The sequence below is a fragment of the Pristis pectinata genome, chromosome 32 (genome assembly GCF_009764475.1).
Source record: "Pristis pectinata isolate sPriPec2 chromosome 32, sPriPec2.1.pri, whole genome shotgun sequence".
NCBI classification, from domain to species: domain Eukaryota; kingdom Metazoa; phylum Chordata; class Chondrichthyes; order Rhinopristiformes; family Pristidae; genus Pristis; species Pristis pectinata.
In genome coordinates this window covers 19600321-19623055 of record NC_067436.1, presented here as the reverse complement: position 1 = coordinate 19623055, position 22735 = coordinate 19600321, and the positions used below count along the sequence as shown (strand labels likewise).

At 38.8% G+C, this 22735-nt stretch overlaps 1 protein-coding gene across 11 annotated transcripts in view; it reads right to left on the bottom strand.

The window, feature by feature from the left end:
• The window catches only part of myo9aa (myosin IXAa), a 250140-nt gene that overhangs the window by 63522 nt on the left and 163883 nt on the right, over positions 1–22735 (bottom strand). For 10 of the 11 annotated variants that reach the window (XM_052042434.1, XM_052042436.1, XM_052042433.1 and 7 more), the window contains exons 15-22: positions 19753–19872; positions 17394–17469; positions 10013–10156; positions 8377–8416; positions 6115–6237; positions 3525–3605; positions 1914–2024; positions 913–1035 (exon numbers count right to left, since the gene is read on the bottom strand). In XM_052042434.1, coding sequence (XP_051898394.1) covers positions 913–1035; positions 1914–2024; positions 3525–3605; positions 6115–6237; positions 8377–8416; positions 10013–10156; positions 17394–17469; positions 19753–19872 — 818 coding nt within the window. The remainder of the gene's footprint in view (positions 1–912; positions 1036–1913; positions 2025–3524; positions 3606–6114; positions 6238–8376; positions 8417–10012; positions 10157–17393; positions 17470–19752; positions 19873–22735) is intronic. The other variant, XM_052042441.1, reaches the window with a different exon arrangement.

Below are 22735 nucleotides of genomic sequence, written 5' to 3'. Positions count from 1 at the left end.
TCGACATGCTCTAGTGTATCAGGCTGTCGTACGCCATCCTCACAAACATCAAGGTCTCTCTCTCTGGTGAATACTGAAGCAAAATATTCATTAAGGACCTCCCCTACCTCTTCTGACTCCAGGCACACGTTCCCTCTTTTATCCCTGATTGGTCCTACCCTCCCTCTAGTCATCCTCCTATTCTTCACAGACGTGTAGGAACAAGTAAATACGCAGATGCAATAGCATCTCCTGAAACAGCACCTCTAATGAAACAAAACATTATAGGGTATTACATGGTGGAAGGGAGCTGCATCAGTGCTTGAAAACAGAGTCGGAAGAATGGAAATAAAGCACGGTCCAGGGATCTTAAAGAGGTGCAGATGACAGAAATTTGGCTCTTGAGCCAGATGTCAAATTATTGATGTATTCATGAAGACAGATAATTGGGAAGAGGAGGGGTTGAAAATTTCACCTTGGGCCCATCTAACTTTCTCATGACTCATGCTGAAAAGTGCAAACAAATGTTAGATGGGGTAGGCATCACAGTCATGTGCAATCCCCAAATCTACAAACTTTTACCATCAAACTTAAAAATCAAACTGTTGCGGGAAAATCGTGGTTGTACTTGTAACCAACATGAATAAATGCTTTCAGGAAACCAAAACAGAGGATTTTTTTTAAAACACAAAAATGACTTTCTATCTCCTCTCAGAGAACAATTGAAACTATCGCTTTTGGCAGAAACAGAGACTGTTCTAGACTGTACTAGAAATATTATAATACAAACAATACAACGTTTGTAACTCCCACAGAGCAGGATTCCCACGTGCACCTTACATTTTGCTGTCAATATAAATTTGCTTAACAGCTTTTAACAGTAAATTTCCAATTCAATTCAGCACATTTGCTGTTTCATATGGTAAAACGCACCATTGTTTCGCCGACTTGATAACTATTTATGTTGAGGTTCACACTTCTCACAAACTCCTGAATACTGCATTGAGAAGAGGTGGTACCTTGCGGCAAGAGTACACGGAAATGATCCACAAATTCCTGAAATATTTCAAAACATATCTCACATCAGCTGTAATCAACACATCAACTGATCATCACTTGTTTTAAATAAAGCATTCTACTGCTGGGAGTACAACCCACTCCCTCCAGCAATAAAAAGGACATTACATTCATGCTGAAACCACCATTAGAATCCAACCAGGTCCTGTTGAATGAGATGAACTCAGCAAAGGCAACAACAGGTCAACAACAGTGGGTAGTGTTGCAGGAGACAGAAAGAATCGCTAGAGTTTCCACTCCTGATCATTAATGTGGAATCCTGCTGGAAACACACTTATGAATGTGAATGTCATTATGAACATTCAAACATCTGGATTTGTAATTGAAGATCAGAATGCTGCAGAGGGGGAAATAACAGCACCCATGAACTGCAGACTGAATGCCTGCAGAAGTAACAAAATCTGAAGACTTTCATTCAAAAAAGGCAAAGTGGCTGGAATGAGCCAATCAGAATGGGTACGGATTTGGAGGTAGTCTGCTCTGTATAGAGCTCCAGTTCGATAAACTTAAACATCAGGTGACAGATGTTAATACTAACAAGATCTCAACTTAGTTCTATAATTTCTTACCCTATCAGATACAAGGTGTCATTTGTTAAAAACTTTTCAAAATGTAAATTGAACAATTCAAAACTGGATACAAATTTACATATGCAAACTGGCCAAATTACACCAGGTTTGAGCATTCGACTCAGTGACATGCAGATATTCCAATCATTGGAATTCAGTTCAAATTGTAATCAATTGACTTGATTTATGCTGCACTTTTCAAATTGAGGCAATTCCTGAATCCGATTCAAAGCAGGATTGAGAAGTGCATAAAAATATCAACACTCATAAGTAACCAGAGGTACTCACCTGGAATGTGTACTTAATACCGTAGCCTGATTGTCGTATCCTGACGGTTTCCAGCATGCCTGTATACCGTAGTTGTCTCAGGACTAGATGATCATTGAAGCGCAATGGAAGCTGCAAATTGACAAAAGTAAAGGTTATAGAGAGCTGCAGGCAGCATTGTTTTCACCTTGCCTAAGAAACTCACCCCGCCTTTGAGCCCATTCTTATTCAATTTCTGACCACACTTCTTCACCTACAACCCCTCACCCCATGCTAACTGATATAGCTTCCTCATCTTTGAAAGTGATCCCATTACAACATCTCCCTAAAAATTCACACTTGAGCCCCACTACAGTTCCCCATTTCCAGTTTCCTTTTCTCTCCCAAGTCCAAGAATGTCACATCACCAACCAAATCTGTCCATCTCACTCAGAACTCCATGCTTCAATTATTCCAATTGGTTTTCTGTTGAAACAATCCTAAACAAAACCATAAATGGCAGCCTTTGAGACTTTGATGAGGCTGCATAATCTCTCCTTATCTGACCACATTATCTTTGCCCAAACTGTTCTCCCCATTGCTAATTTCAGTGGGTTTCCCTTGCTTATTTTCTTATCATTGCAAGAATTTTTCTTGCTGATCCAGCACATTACCCCAAAGATCTCACCAACTTGCAGCATTGATCTCTATTCTTTCACATCAATATGTTACCTAACCAACATCATCTTAATACGCATCTTGAGACATTTACACAGAAGACACCAAAATCGATTACACTACATTTCACAGCAAAATCCATTCAACTAACATCCCTGACTTTAAAGCAACAAACAATCTGTTGGAGGAACTCAGTGGGTCCACCAGCATCTGTTGGGGGTGGGGGGTGGGGGGGGGGGGGTGGGGGGGGTGGGGGGGTGGGTGGAAGGAAATGTCGACATTTCAGGTCAAAAATCTACATAACAACCCGCTAAGTTCCTCTCATGACCCCTAACTTTGCCTTGCACACTTGTGTTTGTAAAAACTCATCCTCATAAAACCTGACATGGTCTTGCCTCCCTTCATCTCTGCAACCTCACTCAGCCTTGATGGCACCTTTGTCAAGCACCTTTGGTTGTTATGGGCTTTATGCAATTGCAAACCATTATTCAAATGAATTATCAACAACTTACAATGATAATGCTGTCTATCTTAAATTTTAAAAAAAATTTTTTAAAATATTTTATTTACAGCGTGGTAACAGGCCCTTCCGGCCCAACAAGTCCGCGCCGCCCATTTTAAACCCAAATTAACCTACCTGTACGTCTTTGGAATGTGGGAGGAAACCGGAGCACCCAGAGGAAACCCACGCAGACACAGGAGAACGTACAAACTCCTTACAGACAGCGACGGGAATCAAACACCGATCGCTGGCGCTGTAAAAGCGTCGCGCTAACCGCTACACTACCGTGCTGCCCATCCTCCTATGAATTTCTAGCAATTGCTGCTTTTATTTCAGATTTCAAGAATCTGCACATGTTGCTCCTTGAGAATGTTTTCCCCTTCTGGTATTTGTACAATTTACCCTACCAACTTGAATTTTCTATCATGGTTTCTCAACAAATTCGTCTTTAACCTGAGGAATAGATACAAGACCTTTTCTGCATTTGATCGAATGCACTTGACGAAGTAAGGCTCTGCCTGTCCCAGAGTCTCCATGAGCTTATTGAGAGAAGCCTGCATAAAAAAAAACGAAATAGTGAATTATTGCATTACCAGTCAACATTTCAAGGTCAAATGTATACATCGAAAAGGTCAGAAAATGAAATTAATCCATCTCTTATTTTTCAGGTAAAAAACTGCACTAACTGTCTATTCATAGATCAATGCTCTGCGATCTTACCATATCTAGCTGAATGGTGGTGGACAATTAAAGAATTAATGGGAGGCGGATGCTCCAAGAACATCTCCGTCCTCAATGAGAGCAGGGCCATTCAAAATCATGTTCAGCCAGGAGATCTGAATAGATGATCCAACTGAACTTCCTCCTGAGATCCCACCATCATGGAATTTGGTCTACAGCCAATTAGATGCACTCCATGTAATGTTGGAAAACAGCTAAGAGTACTGAATACAGCAAATGCTAAAGGATTGGACACCAACCCAGCTGTCGGACAGAGAACCTGTGTTTCAGAACAAGTTGTGCCTCCAGCCAGGCTGTTCCAGTGCAGTGACAACATTGACATCTGACGTGAAAAAATAGCCTAGGTATGTCGTGTTTCCTAAAACACAGGACAAACCCAATCCAGCTGATCACCAATCAATCAATCAACTCCCAATTATCAGTAAAGTGATGGAAGCTCTCATCATCAAACGACACATATTTGCCAATGCCCCAGTTTGGGTTTTACCAGGACCACTCAGCTTCAGATCCCACCACAGTCTTGCCCAAACCAGGGTTGAGGTACAAGTGCCTGCCTTCGACATCAAGCAGAAGAAAAATATAAAATGATTGTGAATGTTGGCAGTCAATCATCCCCAACCCTGGAACATTACTGCAGGAATTTCTCATGATAGTGTCCCAGGCCAACCATTTTCCATTGTTTTATCAATGATCTTTCTCCCACAGGAAGGTCAAAGTGGAGGTATTCATTGATGATTTCACAATGTTCAATTCCATTTGCTTCTCCTCATCAAATGAAGCAATCTGTACCTGCATGTAGTAATACCGAGACAACATTTAGGAATGGGCTGTTAAGTAGCAAATAAAATTTGTACAACAGGTGTCAGGCAATCACCATCTCCAACAAGAGAGCGTCGAATGACCTACCCCTTGACATTCAATGGTATTACATCTGTCAAGACTCCACCATCAACCTTCCGAGGGTCACCAGTGACCAGAAACTCAAATGGACCAGTCACGTAAATAAAGTGGCAACAAGAGCAAGTTAGAGGCTGGGTATCCCGCAAAAATTCACCTCCTGATACCATAAAACCATTGCACCAGCCACAAGGTACAGAAGGAATGTGAAGGACTATTCTCCACTGGCCTGAATGTGTTCAGCTCCAACAACTCACAAGCAGCTTGACACCATCAAGGATAAAGCAGTCTGTATGATTGGTACTCCATCCCTCTACAACAGGCACACAGCAATTACATCATGTACCATCTATGGTTACTTGCCCAGACAAGTGTCATGACACCACCCATATCTGCCAATTCTATCAGCAAAAAGGACAAGAACTGTAGTCCCACAGGAACACAACTACCTGCAATTTATCCTCCAAGCATTACACTATCCCGAGTTGGAAGTGTATTACCACTCCTTTGTCTTTGCTGGGTCGAAATCTAGAACACCCTACCCAATAGTATGTAGGAGTAGCTTCATCAGAGGGAGAGCAGTAAGTCAAAAGGTGGCTAACTCCCACCTTCTCTGGGGTAATTAGAGAGGGACAATAGATACAGTCCTTGCCAGTGATGCCCAAATCATGAAAATTGAACTTTTTTTAAAATCCATGTGGACAAGTCTCATGGGGAGCAATGGAAAACATTGTCATAATCTCACTTTACTCGATCCATATCCATACCATGTGGAAAAGGAAAGTAAAAGAGATGATTCACTTTCTCATAATGAGTAGGCTGCTTTTGCCACAAAGGCAAAATTAAAAATGCACGTAACTGGCACTTTAAGTAAATAAATACAAGGCATTGCTCACAGTGAACACTTTTCAAGGTAATTGAGGCAAGTGTAATAATTATCTCCATCAATAATTCATGTCAATTTTTAATTTAATGCTTCTCTAAATCATGCCAGAAATAACACTTTTATTCAAGGCATGATGTGGCAAGAAGCCAACTAACTGGGGTTATTTAATGTGCACAGAAAACTAAGGTACAGGAGAAATAAGTTGAAATGAATCCATTGCTTTTCTCATCCTGAAATATTTTATATCTCTATTTTCAATTTGTTTGATTGGTTTTATGCAGATGTTCTCGAAGTTGGTAGGGAAGGTCAAAAATCTTTCAAGGGAGGTGAACAACTTACATATGGAGCCTGCTAAGAAATAAAAGATATCCCAAAACAAATAAAATCATTCAGAAAGTTGTCAGAAACCAATGGATTACTGGTTACTCAGTAAACAAACACTGGTATCTGGATTAGTAGATGACACTTACTATTCTATGTACAATAGTCAAAAAAAAATCTCAAGAAGAAAGAACCCATGAAGTGCGCTATGTACTGACCTGGAATTGAGCACTAATGCTGGGTGGCTTTTTCTTTTTGTGCAAGTGGAGTAGAGACTTGGTGATGCGGTCATGAAGGGTCAGGCTTGCCAGGTACTTCAGTGACTTCACATCTAATAAGTGCTGTAGATTAGAGAGAAACACAAATCATTTTAAACCAGCTGACAGCATTGCCACAAATTTTCATACGTCAGAACCTGTACGTTTTAATCAGCATTAGAGGGGAATAAGTTGGAATGGAAAGATCACTGAGAGAAATTAACACATTGTATGTGAGTGAAATATGCAGGCCATAATGCATCACATAATAAAAATACAAGTTTCCTAATTCATTCAGAGGACGTGAACATTGCTGCTAACACTGCCACTAAGTGTCCATCACAACTATCTTCAACAGATGATTGAACAGAGACAAGGACATGGGTGGGTCTGAAGTCACACATATGCCAGACTGACTAACACGGCAGATTTCCTTCCATTATTGAACTGGATTGGTTTATCAACATTTTTGTTGTGATTCTGAATACAAACTTCAGGGTGCTGAATTCCAGGAGAAAAAGTCATGGAGACATTCAGCATGGAAACAGGCCCCTCAGCCCATGCCCACGCCACCCATCGAGCATTCACTTACACTGATGCAACGCTAATCCTAATGTGTTCTCCGCACATTCTCCTCAACGCCCACACTCCAGATTCTAGCTCTCACCTACACACAAGGGGTAATTTACAGTAGCCAATTTACCTACCAATCTGCATGTCTCTGGGATATGGGAGGAACTGGAACACCCAGTTAAAACCGGTGCTGTCACAGGGAGAACACAGAAACTCAACACAGACAGCACCCGAGGTCAGATTTGAGTCACTGCAGCTGTGAGGCCACAGATTTACTCACTGCACCAAGTGCTGGAAGGGTATTCATTGGTTGTCAAAGAGGATACAGGCGACCCCCATGTTAGACCTGTTCGGATGACAGAAAGTTGCCCCTACAGAATTTACAAATCTCTACCCAAAAGTTTGAGATACGGAAGAACTTATGTGGGGAGAAAAGTAAATAAGTTAACACAGATATTTTTTTCCAACTTGCGTTTCTTGAAGCATGTGCTGTTGACGTGGCTTTGAATTATGGAAAACTGCAATGCAGCCCATTTTCTAGGAACGCAACCACACCCCTCCACCGAATAACTCGGGGGTTGTCTGTGTGATTGAGTATGGGTGATGTGCTTGTCAATCACCAACATTCATTACAGAAGGGCAATCATGAAGAATGGCAACTAGTTAGGTGGAGGGAAATGGGTATAAATTGAATTGCATCAGTGGCAAGGCCAGTAAGAACTTCAAAGAGAACAGGAAAAAGATGAAAAAAAATCTTGGGCATTTGTTAACTATCACTTTACTTACAACCTTCTGAGAATATATATGTATTATGCTTCGAAAATAGGGGGTAATTGGGGATTACATTGAACCGTCAGACTAGCTATATCGAGGTTGGAAGTGGATTTGCAAATCTAACAATAGAAGTCACTGAGGAAGACTATTGGATCTAGAACCTTCCCCTCAGGAACTCCTGGCTGCAGTGAGTTATATCTCACACAGAGGATTGAGACCTCATTCTGTACAAGTACAACTCATCCCAGCACAAGTGGATAGAATCTGACAAATCTTTCCCTGAAAACATCATAATTAATGGTGAAGTGATTCTAGAGTGGCAGAATTCATCACAACCACGTTGACAAACAGCCTGGTAAATAATGGACATATTGCTCCATGTCCAGTGCAACGTTTTTATTCAGTAAACATTAGTGAAGTTGGGTAGAATGAATATAGATGCTGGAAGACCTGGAAAATTTCACTCATCAGCAAGCCTGTTAGTTTCCATCTTTGGTAACCAAGCTGAAAGAAGGGAAGCTGTTTGCCAACTCAAAAATAACAGTGTGTTCATCATCCAACACAGACAATTAATCATTTTCAGCCTTACTGTCCTACTGACTGGGTACAAATTTAAATCTGCACCCAGTTAGTGGGGAGGAAGAGGGGGACAACAGAGGGAAAGAATAGAGGTGAGAGGGCAGAGAAGCAGAAGTACTGAACAACAAATTCACAAGGCTCAATTGAGACTTTAAAGCAGTCTTTCAAACAGTCACTTCAGCAAACAAAAATTGTCTTTGTGCACAAAAATGAGTAATAGGCAGCACAATTTATAATGTCATTGTGATCAACTTGCATAGGGTAAGATAAACAGCACACATCAGTCCATATTCTCACCTTTGGCATTACTGGCTTGGCTTTTGTGTTCTTACTCCTCCTAGCAGAAGAATAACAGGGGTTAGAACAAGCATGCAGTGATTTTCTACTGTGGTCAGATACTGTCAGTGACATTAAAACAAACTACATCAATGGGTTTCTTCAAACTCTCACTTTTAGAATGCTTAAATCTATTAATCAGGTGTTACTCTCCAGTTCTCATGAGCAAACAATTTTGTATAAAAACCATCTGAATATATTGATATATAAGAAAGATTCCCTGAGTGTAAGGGAATAGAGCAGTTGAATGACTAAACCATGCACTTGCATACTGTTACAATTAATAATTTTCATAAAACGTACAAAATAGTGTTTTGTTCAAATGAATGAAACATTCATAAGAAATTTTGCCAAATTAAATACATGGACCTTCAGTTACCTCATGTACAATCTTCAAGAAATCCCCATCTTTCATGAGATCAAGGCATCATTTTGATGCCGATTTGGACATCAAGTGACTTTCACACATCTCAGAAACATGATACAGAGAAAGTACAGCACAGAGACGCCCAGTATGATTACTCACATCCCAGGAGGCAATGATGCACACGGGCAATGTTGGGGAGCATTGCAGCTGGACACTCAGTCCACAGTGTAATGCATCAGATCTTTAACAATGTAACTTCCCCAAAACCTCAGACTATTGCTGTTCAGCCAGAATACTTAAATCTATTAATCAGGTGTTACTCTCCAGTTCTCATTCATGAAAGCACTGACTCTTGCTTGTCTACATTCCCACAAGCATTGTCCTCCACCAAGTAGTCATTATTTACAATGACCTTGCATTGTATTGGCAAAGTTTTCAATAAAGGGCATCAACATCTCTCACTTTCCAACAGTTCAGAAACAGGACACTGGTTATTTTTTTCCTATGTCTTCTTGATCTGGAAATATCAAACTGGAATGTGCCACAGCCCAGATTCTAGATTCAATTAAATATGGCAAACATTTATTTTACACAGCATAAAGTCATCAGTTATACAAAAATACATTTCATATACGTTCATGGTTTTAAGGAGAGTACACAATACAACTTAGTAATCTAAGAAATAAGATTAGAAGCAGCCCATTTGTCGCTTTGAACCTGTTCCACCATTTAACATCTTCTTGGCTGATCATCTACCTCAGCACATTTTCCTATCACCATATCCTTCGATTTCATTAATATCCAGAAATCTACTAGTCTCAGTTTTTCATGTTCAATAAGTCTCCACAAAATGCAACATAGAGAATTCCTAAGATTTATCATCTTCTGGCTTATTCTCACACTCTGAGCATTAGTTCTTGACTTCTGCACCTAGACCTGCACGAATTTTGCAAATTTCAATGAAAATCACCTCTCATTCTTCGATATTCTTGAGAATATAGGCCTAGTCTAATCAATCTATCGTCATGCACCAAACCCACTTAGAACCTGTCCAGTGAATCTTTGCTGAGTTCCTTCTATGGCAAGTATATCCTTTCTCTGGTAAGGTGACCAAAACTGTACACAATATTCCAGGTGCAGTCTCACCAAGGACCTGTGTAATTGCAGTAAGATATCTGAACCCAAATATTATTTGCACTTCTTGTATAGCAACAGAAATTCCATACTTACATAAGAATACCGTGAGCTCTTTCCAATAGCTTAGTGCTGGCAGAACTAAGAAAAATCGCCTCATCTTCAATCAAGGAATGGCTAGTGGTGAGCCTTGGAGTCTGAACACTTGTTCTGCCATTCCAGCTTATCCCCTGCAGGTCACTGCAGAAAGAGAAAAATGTTATTATTGAAATAAGAAACCCATGGAAGTTCAGATCCAAAATAAAAAGAGGAAATAATGGTAGTACATTGCAGGCTCATCAGCATCAGGAAGACCAAAAGCAGAATAACATTGACTCATTACCCTTCATTTGAACTGGCTTAAGATCTTATTAGAGGTCTCATATAAAATGTAACTGTATTCTTTGCAAATAATACAAGCAATTACATGGCACTACCTATTATTTCAAATGTGATACTTTTGAAAGGTACAGCAGCATGTTAATTTTTAACAATAATGGATTTGGGAACATTTCATCAACGTTCTAATGAAAACTAGCCAATATCAACTATCAGCTGTGCTTCTCTCCTTAAAGATGCTGCCAACTTGCTAAGTGTTTCCAACATGTTCTAGCTTTATTTTACTTTAATCTGTTATTTTTTTTCTTGAATGGAAGACTATCCATTTTAGTGAATAAGATAAAAATGAGAGACTTTATCACCTCTGATCCAGCCCCTGCTGACTGTGATGTCTTTCACTGCCTTCATTAGCAATTCCTCAAAAAACTTAATTTCACCAAACTGAAATAATTCTGTAATGATTCTAATTGTAAAAAATACAATGGTTTAAAACACCACCATACATACTGAGGCAGTGTCAATGCCATACCAAGGCCCATTAATGCTGATCTCTTAAATGAAATTGGAAGATGTAAAATTGAACCTGCCAAGTATATATATTTAAATGGGATTCTCCACATCTTCAACAAAAATGTGGAGACACAATTGAAAGTGTCCTATTGATAACCTTAAGCACTTAGGTTAACAATGTAAATCCAAAATCAATAGAACAAAAAGCTGAAATGCAAATGAGAAAAATACTTGACGTTTAACATGAATGAAAACAGACAAACATTGTGAAAAAGGATTAAAGTCTCGCAGTTCTTATAATCAGGTTCCTTAAGTTACCAAGGTAGGAAAAGTGAGGTGAAGCCCTGTATTGCAAGCAGCTTAACACTGTAGGAAATCCAAGTTGTGTTCTCGTGAACCATTTTTTGGTTTAAATTCTGAAAATTCAGGAAGGGAATACAAGAATGGAGGAGTTCGAAACAGTTGAGATATTATGGCAAGGAACAAAGGAGGAGCTCATGAGCAAGTCTGACAATGCTTCCCCATCACTCCCACCATCTAGGATTTGCACCTAACCAGACAAGAGAAGTGAGATTAAGAAACAGTGCCAAGAGGAGCAAACAAGATTAAATTTTAAGCAAATAGAACATTAAGAAGTGGTTAACAACTTAAACTGCAAGGGAACGGGAAGGAACTTAGAAAAAATGCAATCAGGGAAGAGCAAGATAAAAACTGTTATCCGCAGTGCTGAGTTAAGCAGCAGCACCTTCCCTCAACCTCCTGCCTGCCCCCCATCAGTACTCCCGCTGTTTTGTCCTCAATTTTATCTGTGATCAATGACAAAAAAAGTTGCATTTATATTGTGCCTTTAAATAAGACATTATACAACAGTAATAAAATAAAATTTGTCACCAAGTCTCCAACACTTATTCAAAGTAGGGGAGAGCTAAGAGATGGAGAGGCTTAGAGCCATGGCTACCAAAGCACCAGTGCAGTGAATACTGTGGATATGCCAGACCACAGAAGGAACACTAAGATTGCAAAGAATTTCTAGATATGATGGTTACAGAGTTAAGCAGGTACTTGGGACTGCAAAAGATTGGTGGGAGGGGAGGTGGGGGGGTGCAAGGGAGGTGGTGGGAGGAGGAGAGATTGAAAGATATGTGAGAATTTATTAATTTTAAGAATGCCATGGGTGAATAAGCATGAACAATTATCATTTAAACAGAGGGCAACAAAATACATCTATTTCTGGCACATACACATTTAATTCCTAATCTTAACAGAAAATGAAAGGTTTATCACAGTTATAATAACTGGGAGAAAACCCAAGATTGTTTTTTATTAGCATGCTGGCAATCCCATACATTCAGAATGAAGTCACACAGGAAGCAGCTGTAGGTTTTATAAGGTTACTAAGCAACAAAAAGGATGCACAATAAATTGCATGTCTATATCTCCACCAAAGTCATTATGAACGCATTTCAGAAATGAATTAGCAATGCAATGAGATCAGTTTACACTTTTACAACCTATCTCCATTTTAACTCCACAGCCTCTCACCATTTGCAAATACACAGAATCTGCACTGCCATAGAAAATAAATTAATCTAAGATTGTCTTAATTTCTGATTTTGTTACACTCCAATTTTCCAGATAACCACTGCAGGCTAAACTTTGCAGCTGTAAGATTTGCTTAACATTCTTTCTGCATAAAAATGAACATAACCTGTATTGCTATATCTGGGTTAGCCTTAGTGAAATTAAATGAAAGTTGGCAAATATTTAATAGTTATTGATTTAAAGGCAATTGGGTCCATGCTAAAACTATGCCAAGCTGCATTACTGAAATATACCAACAATGTCAATTTCCTGGAATACTTAAACTGTGATAATGTCTCATACTCATGTCCCTAATGCAGACTGCACTTGCAAGAAATGCACAAACATTCAATCTGTGCTTGAGCACAGCCTACATCCTCAGTCGACACATGCAAAAAGCCACAGAGGCTAGGTTTGCTCCGTGTTAAGTGATCCCCACCTGAGGCAGCAGTAACTGACCTCATTGCCCCTTTTGAGAAAAGAGAAAACAGATCAGCACAAGATGTGTGCTCTTTATTTGTAACATGACAAAAGACACATCATCTGCTTCTTTATTCTTCTTTCAATACATTCTGAGAAGCAGCTTTACTTTAATCATTAGGCAGTATGAGGCAGATTACACTGTAAATACAGGAAGCCAGCTTTTAAACTACTGTCTTCAAAAAAAAAGAAAATATTTTGTGTGGATATTTTATAAGACAGTCACACTTGGCTGGGATGTCACAATCATCAAATGGCCTGTTAATGCTCAAGGCTGAGTGTCCCACAAAAATGGTGACATGAAGACACAACTTCTAAATTTGCAGATGACATAAAATTTGGCAGCATTGTGAACTGCGAGGAGAATAGTAATATTGAGAGAGACAAATGGAATGTAATGCAGTTTGCAAGAAAGAATAAGGAGAAAAAATATTCATGGTCCTCATGGCCTCCTCCAGTACTGCAACCTTTCAATGATTTTCCGAATATCAAGACCCACCACAAGCCACTGTGTTTTTGGAAATGTGGGGAAGGGGGAGATATTGTGGTACAGAATAAGCCATCTCATCAGTAGAGGGTCATTTTTTTCTTAAAAAAGATTAATGGGTTAAAATCAATATGCTTGTTAAAGCAGCAGACTAAAGAAGGTCTAAAACGTAGAGCAGCCAGAGATTCCCAAGTCTGAACCTAACCAATGGTCTGGTTTGGTTCTCAAAGTCAAAGCTCAGTTTGAGCCAATTAAAAGTTTAAAACTCTGTGGGAAAACTCTGAACAAAGTGTGAGAATTTTTGATTAAGAAATACACACATTGACAAGAAATATTTTAACCCCAATATTGCCCTTAATATTCAAAAAAATCCTTTTTTTTTAATTTTAATATTCACTCAAGGAATGTAGGCTTCCAGGCTGAGCCCATCCCTAGTTGCCCTTGAGATGGTGGTGGTGAGCTGCTTTCTTGAACTGCTGCAGTCCTTGAGGTGTGTGTATGCCCAAGGTACCACTGGGGAGAGATTTTCAGGATTTTGACTCCAGTGATGGTAAAGTAATGGCAGTAGTGTTCCCATGCTTTTCCTGCCGTCCTAACTGGTAGAGGTTGTGGGTTTGGAAGGTGCTGTTTATGGAGTCTCAGTGAGTTGCTGCGTGCATCACGTAGATAGTACAAACTGCTGCAATTGTGTGTGGGTGGTGAAGTGAGTGAATGGTTGTGAATGGGGTGCCTATCAAGCAGGCTGCTTTGTCCTGTCTGGTGTTGAGCTTCTTCAGTGTTGTTAAAGCTGCACTCAACCAGGCAAGTGGAGAGTATTCCATGACATTCCTGACTTGAGCCTTGTAGATGGTGGATAGGCTTTGGGGAATTAGGAGGTGAGTTACATGACCAGCTCTTGTAGACACTGTGTAAATGGTTACTCCAGTTCTGTTTCTAGTCAATGGTAACCACAAGATATTGAACGGGGAGGGGATTCAGTGTTGGTAATGCTATTGAATGTCGGGGGTGATAACTGGATTTTCTCTTGATGTTGTCATTGCCTGGCATTCATGTGGACATATGTTAATTGCCACCTATCAGCCTAGGGCTGGTTATAGTCTAGGTCTTGCTGAATTTGGATGTAGACTGTTTCCTTATCTGAGGAGTCACCAATGGTGCTGAACATTGTGCAATCATCAGCAAACATCCCTTCATCTGACCTTTCAACTATTGATGAAGCAGCTGAAGATGTTTGAGCCTAGGACACTACGCTGAGGAAGTCTTGCAGACATGTCCTGTGGCTAAGATGATTGACCTTCAACAACCATAACTGTCCTTATTTGTGCTAGGTACAATTCCAAACAGCAGTGGGTTTTAACACTGATTCCCATTTTGGGGGTTAAACTTATACATGAACTCACTGCTTCGAACTACTGATATCATTTATCTTCAATTTACATCTCCTCCAGACCACGTATGATTAACAAGCATTCACCATCCCCTTTGAACTTGCACTTGTGTCATTCACTTAGTCTTCACTCTATCACAGACATTCTATTCACCCTTGCTGTTTCTCTGTAACTTCAAACAGGTTCGATTTTTAACTTTACTGATGAAAGGACATCAACCCAAAATCTTAGTTGCTGCCTGACCTACTGAATAGAGTAGGGGTGGAAGGCTGTTATTCTGGCTGGAGGTACATTATCAGTGGTGTTCCGCAAGGATCGGTGCTGGGACCTCTGTTGTTTGTGATGTACATCAGTGATTTGGATGAAGATGTAGATGGGTGGATTAGCAAGTTTGCAGATGATACCAAGATTGGTGGAGTTGTGTACAATGTAAAGGACTATCAAAGAATACAGTGGGATATAGATCAGTTGGAGATATGGGCAGAGAAGTGGCAGATGGAGTTTAATCCAGGCAAGTGTGAGGTGTTGCAATTTGGGAGGTCAAATGAAAGGAAAAAGTATACAGTTAATGGTAGGCCCTTTAATAGCATTGAGGCACGGAGGGATCTTGGAGTCCAGGTCCATAGTTCACTGAAAGTGGCTATGCAAGTGGATAAAGATGGCAAAGAATGTGTATGGAATGTTTGCCTTCATTGATAGGGGTGTTGAGTATAAGAAAGTCATGCTGCAGCTATATAAAACTTCAGTCAGACCACACTTGGAGTACTGTGTGCAGTTCTGGTCGCCCCAATATTGGAAGGACATGGAGATTGAAGGTACAGAACAGGTTCACCAGGAAGCTGCCTGGATTAGAAGATATGATCTACAAGGACAGGTTGGACAACCTTGGGTTGTTCTCCTTAGAGCGGCGGAGGCTGGGGGAGACCTGATAGAGGTTTTTAAAATTATGAGAGGCATGGAAAGGGGAGAAATCAGAATCTGTTCCCCAAGGTAGGAACGTCAAACACCAGAGGACATGCTTTTAAGGTTGGTTGGGGGGGGGGGGGGGGGGGAGAGATAAGTGTTTAAAGGCAACGTGAGGGGTAAGTTTTTTTTGAGCAGAGAGCAGTAAGTACCTGGAATGGGTTACTGGGGTAGTAGTGGAATCAGGTAGTTTGGTGGAGTTTAAGACGCTTTTAGATAGACACATAAATATGAAAGGAATGGAGGGATATGGATGATACACAAGAGGAGGACATTTAGTATAAATTGGCATCAAATTCAGCTGAATGGCCTGTCCAGTACTGTACCGTTCTATGTCTGATGAATATTTGCAGCATTGTCTATTTTAATTATATCCTAGATTTTAGTGTGAAACCATCAAGTTTTCCCTGGAGAATTTGGCAAGACATGGTATTATTTGAAAGTTGGCTGGTATTTCAAAGCTCATGAAATTTACCCATATTTGCTGCACATGCAGTTTTGCCCATGCTTCATGATTGTTAATTAATGCCAATCTGATAAACTATTCCAAACCCCTTTCCTTCCAACAAGTCCTGCTGTAATGTATACTTCATGAAGAAATCCACCAAGGTAAAATGGAATCACTCTCACCATATGACAATGAAGCTGAAAACTAATTCAAGCTTGCAATGGCTCAGCCCAAATCGAATGAATAAATCAGTCACGTTTCGTCAGTACCTCTCTGAATATGTTGAGGAGAATGTTTGCCATTAACTTTGTATTCCAAGATATTGTTTGGCAAAATAAATGCAGGTATTGCAAAGCGAATAATCCAGTGCCAACTTGCACAGAATCTACAGCTCATAACTTTAAAAACTATTAAGTTTCATAAAAGGAAATCTCTAGACCCAATCTATTGCTAAAGGTCCAATCCAAATCAGCACTTTTTTTCTAACAGATGCATTGCACATTCCCAGCATTTCCTGCTTTTATCATCCAGCACTAATAGTATTCAGATGTGTATATGGCCACATACATAAAACACCATCATAGTTTTGAATTCAAGTCTGATTCAAACAGAGCATGAACAAACACCAAACTCTTCTCACTCACTCCTTCTGGTCACTAAACCACTTCTTAAAACACAAGAATTGCAATTATTTACTATTTTTTAAAAAACATTTAACATATGAAATATCATTCTCAAGTTTCACTGAGTTATGAACTTCAAATTCACCAAGATGAAGAATATTCTCCATGTCAGCAAAACAAAAACATTGATCAGATACAGCAACACTTAGATATGAAAGCTGCTCAAACACATTTCACATAACCAGTTGAGGGGAAGAACCCTCGACTCTTTAAGCCTTGCAGCAGTTGTCCACCTACTGCCAGAAACTCATTTTAGAAGCAATATTATTCAGACTGCGTTTTTTCTCAGCTTGCCACCGATCACTATTTTAATTTAAACTACTAACAGTAACATTAAAATTGTAAGTTTATAATAGTTTTCTTCTATCAAGAAATCACATTTTCAAGTTTTACATTCTAGTAATGATCTACAAGATGTAGCCACTGTTTTCTCAAATTTTCTCTTTCATATTTAGTTATAGAAACTCACAGCAATTTGGATTTAAAAGATGACAAATAACTTCAATTTATTAACATGAAAAACTCTGTCATGGACTTAAATAAAGAAATCCATCCCTACCGTGAGGGCTTGTCATTGATGGTATTTGTTCCTTGCAAATTAGACAATGGTGTCCTCGGGCTTTTTCTTGTAATACCTATCATAAAAAAAACAAGAGCTAAAATGTTGGTTAATCAGACAGAAATGAACAACAGCAAAAATGAAGCATGCATTTGTTACAGCATGCTGCAGGCAGATTAGCAGTGACAACCTGAATATTTCTTTATTGCAAGTACAATGCAGAACTACTCCACACAAGATATAAATGAAGAGCAGGGAGTAGTTGCAACAGGCACTTACTACAAAAAGAAAAGCAAAAAAGTTGGTTAATTATGTCTTGGTATTAAAATCTGCTGTTTCATACTCCAAATCAGTGCAAGATCCTATTTCTAAGAAAAGGTTAAATCACAGCCAAAACCTTTTGATTTTCAGTGCCTAACCCATAGAAAGCATCGGACTGGGGCATAGAAGCAAACATGTATCACATACAAACAAAACAATGATCAATAAAGTTACAAGACCAGAAGCAAAGACAATAGCAAAAATGTTTAGGAAAGATCATAGGACCATCATTGAACAGTTGTTCCAATGGAAGCAAGGATTCCAGAGTGAATAGCAGGAAGCATAATTAATCATATTCTCTCTCCATCTCATCTCAAATTGCAGGCTCCAGCTCATACGCTACAAGTCCCATTAGATTAAGTATAATAGCTCTGAAGTGGTTGTCAGAGGAAAGCACATCGCACACGAACTAGCCCAATAACCAAGACCAAACCAATTTAGAGAACAAAGATACCTCATTACGCTTTCCCAAAAATTATAGTTCATCATTTCAACAAAATTCTTTATCATACAAATTTTGCTTGATCTATTGAACTTGTGTGTTTGAAGAAAAAATTACTTTGAAGCCCATTCAGCAGCAAAACACTCAAGAGGAGCCAATTTTGGCATTCAGCCTCACTTGCATTGAAATTTATGCTTTCTGGACAAATTTCTAAGAAACAAGTTTCAAATTAGTTGGGGCAAAAACAAAATCAAACAGGAACAAATGCACGGCCACCTATTATTAATATATATCTATCCCTTTTTGATACTGAACATTTGTTCATCCCTTCCCACTGATAAGTAAAAGAACATCACTGCTCTGGAGAAACCCCTCCTTGATCCTCAGGTGGTGTATTTTTCTCAGCTGACAATTGGGAAAAATTATCTTAACTTTCAAGATCTCGAGATCTGTACAAATGTGAATTACTTGGCATTAAGTGGAAAAAACATCCTTCATAATAACACAAGATGACTTATCTTAGTTTCAGGAAATCTTAATTAGATCTTGTGGTTAAAAGCTCACTTGTTAATGTAGCATTCTCACTTCATTTTTTTGCATAACTCCCATTTTGTGTTTAAGTTTAAAACAGAATGAATCTTTAGAGCACAAAACTACAACTTTGTATCAATAACATGCTTTCCTACTTCTCCATTTTATTGTATGCAGAGATTAGTCATTTGAACTTTCAGTGAAACTTGGTCCAAGGTAAAATTTCTTTCTAGCCCTGAACCTACCAGTACAGGAAAGTGACACTGCATTTTCAAGCCAATTTATCTGGAACATACACAGCTGATTACTTATAACAGGGAGGGAGATTCCTGACAAAAAAAAGAGCTAATCACTTTATGTCTGTCATTTCCTTGATGAATATTGTCCTATGCAAGCAGTGAGGAGTGTTGTTGCTGGTGATGTCTAGCTGGATTAAGAGGCCAATGAAATTAGTAGCAATCGGGCAAGAAGATCTACCAAGGTCATGCAAAACAAGAGTTAGTCAACACGTAAAAGAGAGCTAGTGAAAAGGACAGACATGATAATGAGGCCAGCAACATTCACTCGAACAGCAAAGCCAAAGAACTATGGGATGTCATGTTCACTCAAGTTAAAAATACCTGGTGAAACAATGCAATTGAGGTTTTATTCACTTGAAATTAGCAAGATTATTTTGCAAAGTAACTAATGTTTCTTATTTCATTTCCTGCAAGTCATTCAAAAAGAAGAAACATGAATTATTTACATAATGTGCCTTTGTTAAAGCGTGTGGTTTCAAAACCACAAACATCCCAGAATCCTTTGGTGTCATTTGGCTTCAAGTCAGTGGTCTTCATTACCCAGAGTGATCAGTTGTGAGACAAGTACTCAGCTGGATCATTTTAAAACATGGTCCAACACAGTACTGACTGGCAAAACTGGAAGTATTTAGTTCAATTACACGGTAATATCAATAACAGCCTTTTTTTTATACATTAAATAGAGTTAATAAAGACCACTCGACCCAAGTGAATGCTCTTGGAATTTCCTGCAGACAAGTGGAATTTTCTGGATTTGGAGCCTTACTGTACTTCTCTTCCTTGCATCTCTGGAGGATCTCTAAACTCCTCTGATGGACTGGATGATGCAGAAAGCTAAAACTATCGACACTTTTCAAAACCGGGTATGGAACAGCATCATCATGCCCTTGGAAAGCAAAATAAAAACAAAAGAAAAAAAAGAGATACAAAGTAAAGATATTCACGATAGGAATTTGAAAGGTTGAGAAACAACTACAAGGATCTAAACACCACGATAAGTAAAGCACATTTAATCATTAATATCTACCTTGTAGTTAGAGAATGAGACTGCCTTGCCATCTAATTTAGCTTTAATGAATTAAATCTCTGGTGACTTGCAAAAAATCTCTATGCACTGAATTAAGATAAAGACATGTAAGAGAAAGGCAAAATTTACATCTACATGTTTAAGAAAATCAGCATTAACCAAAAAACTAACAATGCACATTCGTTTATTCTTAATGTATTTAAAAAGCATAGAAAAAAATCCAGTTTTTGTAGAAATTTCATCATTTTTCATCCAGCTTAATACATTTTGTTAAATAAATCAGGGCTCTGCAAAACATTCCCTTCATAAGGGAAGCCAAGTCAATATTGTTAAATGTTAAATATTAGTATCCTATTTTATTTTCAGTCTCTGCTGATCCCAGTTACTTTCACCAACAACTTAAACTCTCATGCAATTTTCAAGCACCAGAAACTCTAAACTAGACCTGTTCAAATAACTTTAAATGGAGATGGTGGATCAGCTGTTTTTGTTTTCCAATGAATGGCACAGCCACAGAGTACATGGTTGGGATCCAGCATAAATATACCATCTTCCACAACTGAAGGGGGTACCAAAACTTATTTGGGTATGGACTTAAAGGGTAACTAATTGGTGAGGTTACATGGGGGTGTTAGTGCCATGCACTGTATTCCCAAGTATGAGTTAGCATTTCTAGACATAGTGGGAAGGAAAAAAAATCATCTTTGTTCAATAAATATCAAAGAGTAGCCTATTATGATACCCGACAGGCCACCAAATACAATATTAAATACATACATTTTAAACTGAGACACGAGCTTTAGTTTTAAATTTTTGGAACCTCCCATATGGTGATTCACAGATCCACTGAATTTGTCAGTTTTCACATATGTATTCCAGCTTGCTAATATTAAGAACAGAGAAGCTGGAAGAAATAGATGTAATTCTGCAAAGAGCTGAAGATATAAAGAGCAGTGTTCTACTTCTGCAGCAGGAATAGACCTATGCAGAGCAAGGCTGTACTAGGCAGAGCAATCAGTGTGTGGAGCAGCTGCCACAGCATGATGATGCGTATTTCTGTAAAATGAATGCATCACTCCGGCTTTAGAAAGGAAGATGTTCACTGATTAAAATGAGAAGTAGCTTATCGACATAAACCATTATACTAATGCAGATGGGCATCTATTTGAATTGCACACAAGTTGTCTGATTTACAGAAATAGGTCAATCTCAGATTACAGAACTGGCAGATTTAATACAGGATTTGGTGAAGAATATCCCTGAAATACTGCAAGATCAAGATTTCCACCATGAAATGTTTAATGTTGTGAACCTTGAATTTTTTTCTTTAATTGAGGCCTTAGATCATGGTTTATGTTGCGAAGAATATGTGTCATCCACTTTCTGCAAATTAGCCATTTTATTCAAAGCCTGTTATTTATCCTGGCAACCACTTACAGAACACTATATGATGGCTTATTTTTGAAGTGACATCCCAGATCATTTAGTTGGTAGTATCTATGGTGTATCATCATTAGGTCAATACAACAGCCTAATAATTTCTCTAATTACTACCTGCAGCATCATATGCTGCCCAACTCCACAGTAAGTCCAGAAAATAATAGTTTCCAACATTAAATCAGAGGGTTGAATCCACAGATTTAGCCATTGTTGGATGGAAAGTTACAGGTCTCAAAGTCACTAGAATGACAGACTATATTTGGTTAAGAATTCAGATCAGCTATCTAAATATCTGTGATGTTTTTCTTGGCAGTAAGATGAATAATCTATTAGTCAGTTCCAAAGTACTTGTGTTACTAAGTAAGGTACCAAAGTCAGAGGCTGTGTCCAGTATAATGGAAGGACAGTCACCTTCAAGAAATTCTTCCAATTGTTATTTCTTTAGCTAGCAAAAACTTGAAAATGCATAAGATATTAATTTCAGTGACCAAACATTATTATTTTTTTTAATTTCCAGTCTTACCATTTTTTAAAACTGCAATTCTTTTAACAAGTTGCTCAGTTAGGGACACATAATCTTGGTTTATTCATTTAGCTATCTTGTAACTTATTTGGCAAATTCTCAGGATGACACCAAGACCAGAGGATCCCAGCTTCATTCACTGCTCTGTTTGTTTTTCATTGCAGCGAAGCAGCCAATTCAACATATCTCTGAGAAAATCTCTGGGTTAGGATGATGAAAAATAAGTCAGTGATCCTTGTCCAGATTGCAACATACAGGAGTGTATATGTGCTGTCACCAAACAGAGCAAGATCAGTGTCAGCTGTTTTTTCCACTTCCTTTCTGAATCCTTGACTAAGGCATATTGTCAAGTTCACACATGATTAGCCACTTAGAACAGGTACCTGCACATCAGCAACAGTCAACCATGCTGGTAGGAAATAAAGAGAAAGATGGGGTGGGGCAAAGTGAAGAATGAAGTTAAATTCTTTTTCTGGAAACAAAATCATCAAAATCTATTAGTTTATGGAGTGAGGGGAAAGAAATTCACAGAGCCTTCCTCCCCAATTATTCAGAAGAAATGGATAAACTACGTATAACCATATTAAATATTTCAATCTCTCTCAACAGATGAGTTGTCCAGTTTGAATTGCCCAGGGAAGTGTTTAAGATCCATTTTCTAACAGGCTGCATTTACAGAGTTAAAGCCTTTGCCCAGCTGAGCATAGGAGCTGGGCTACACAGATAGACAAAGTGGTGAAGAAGGCTTGCCTTCATCAA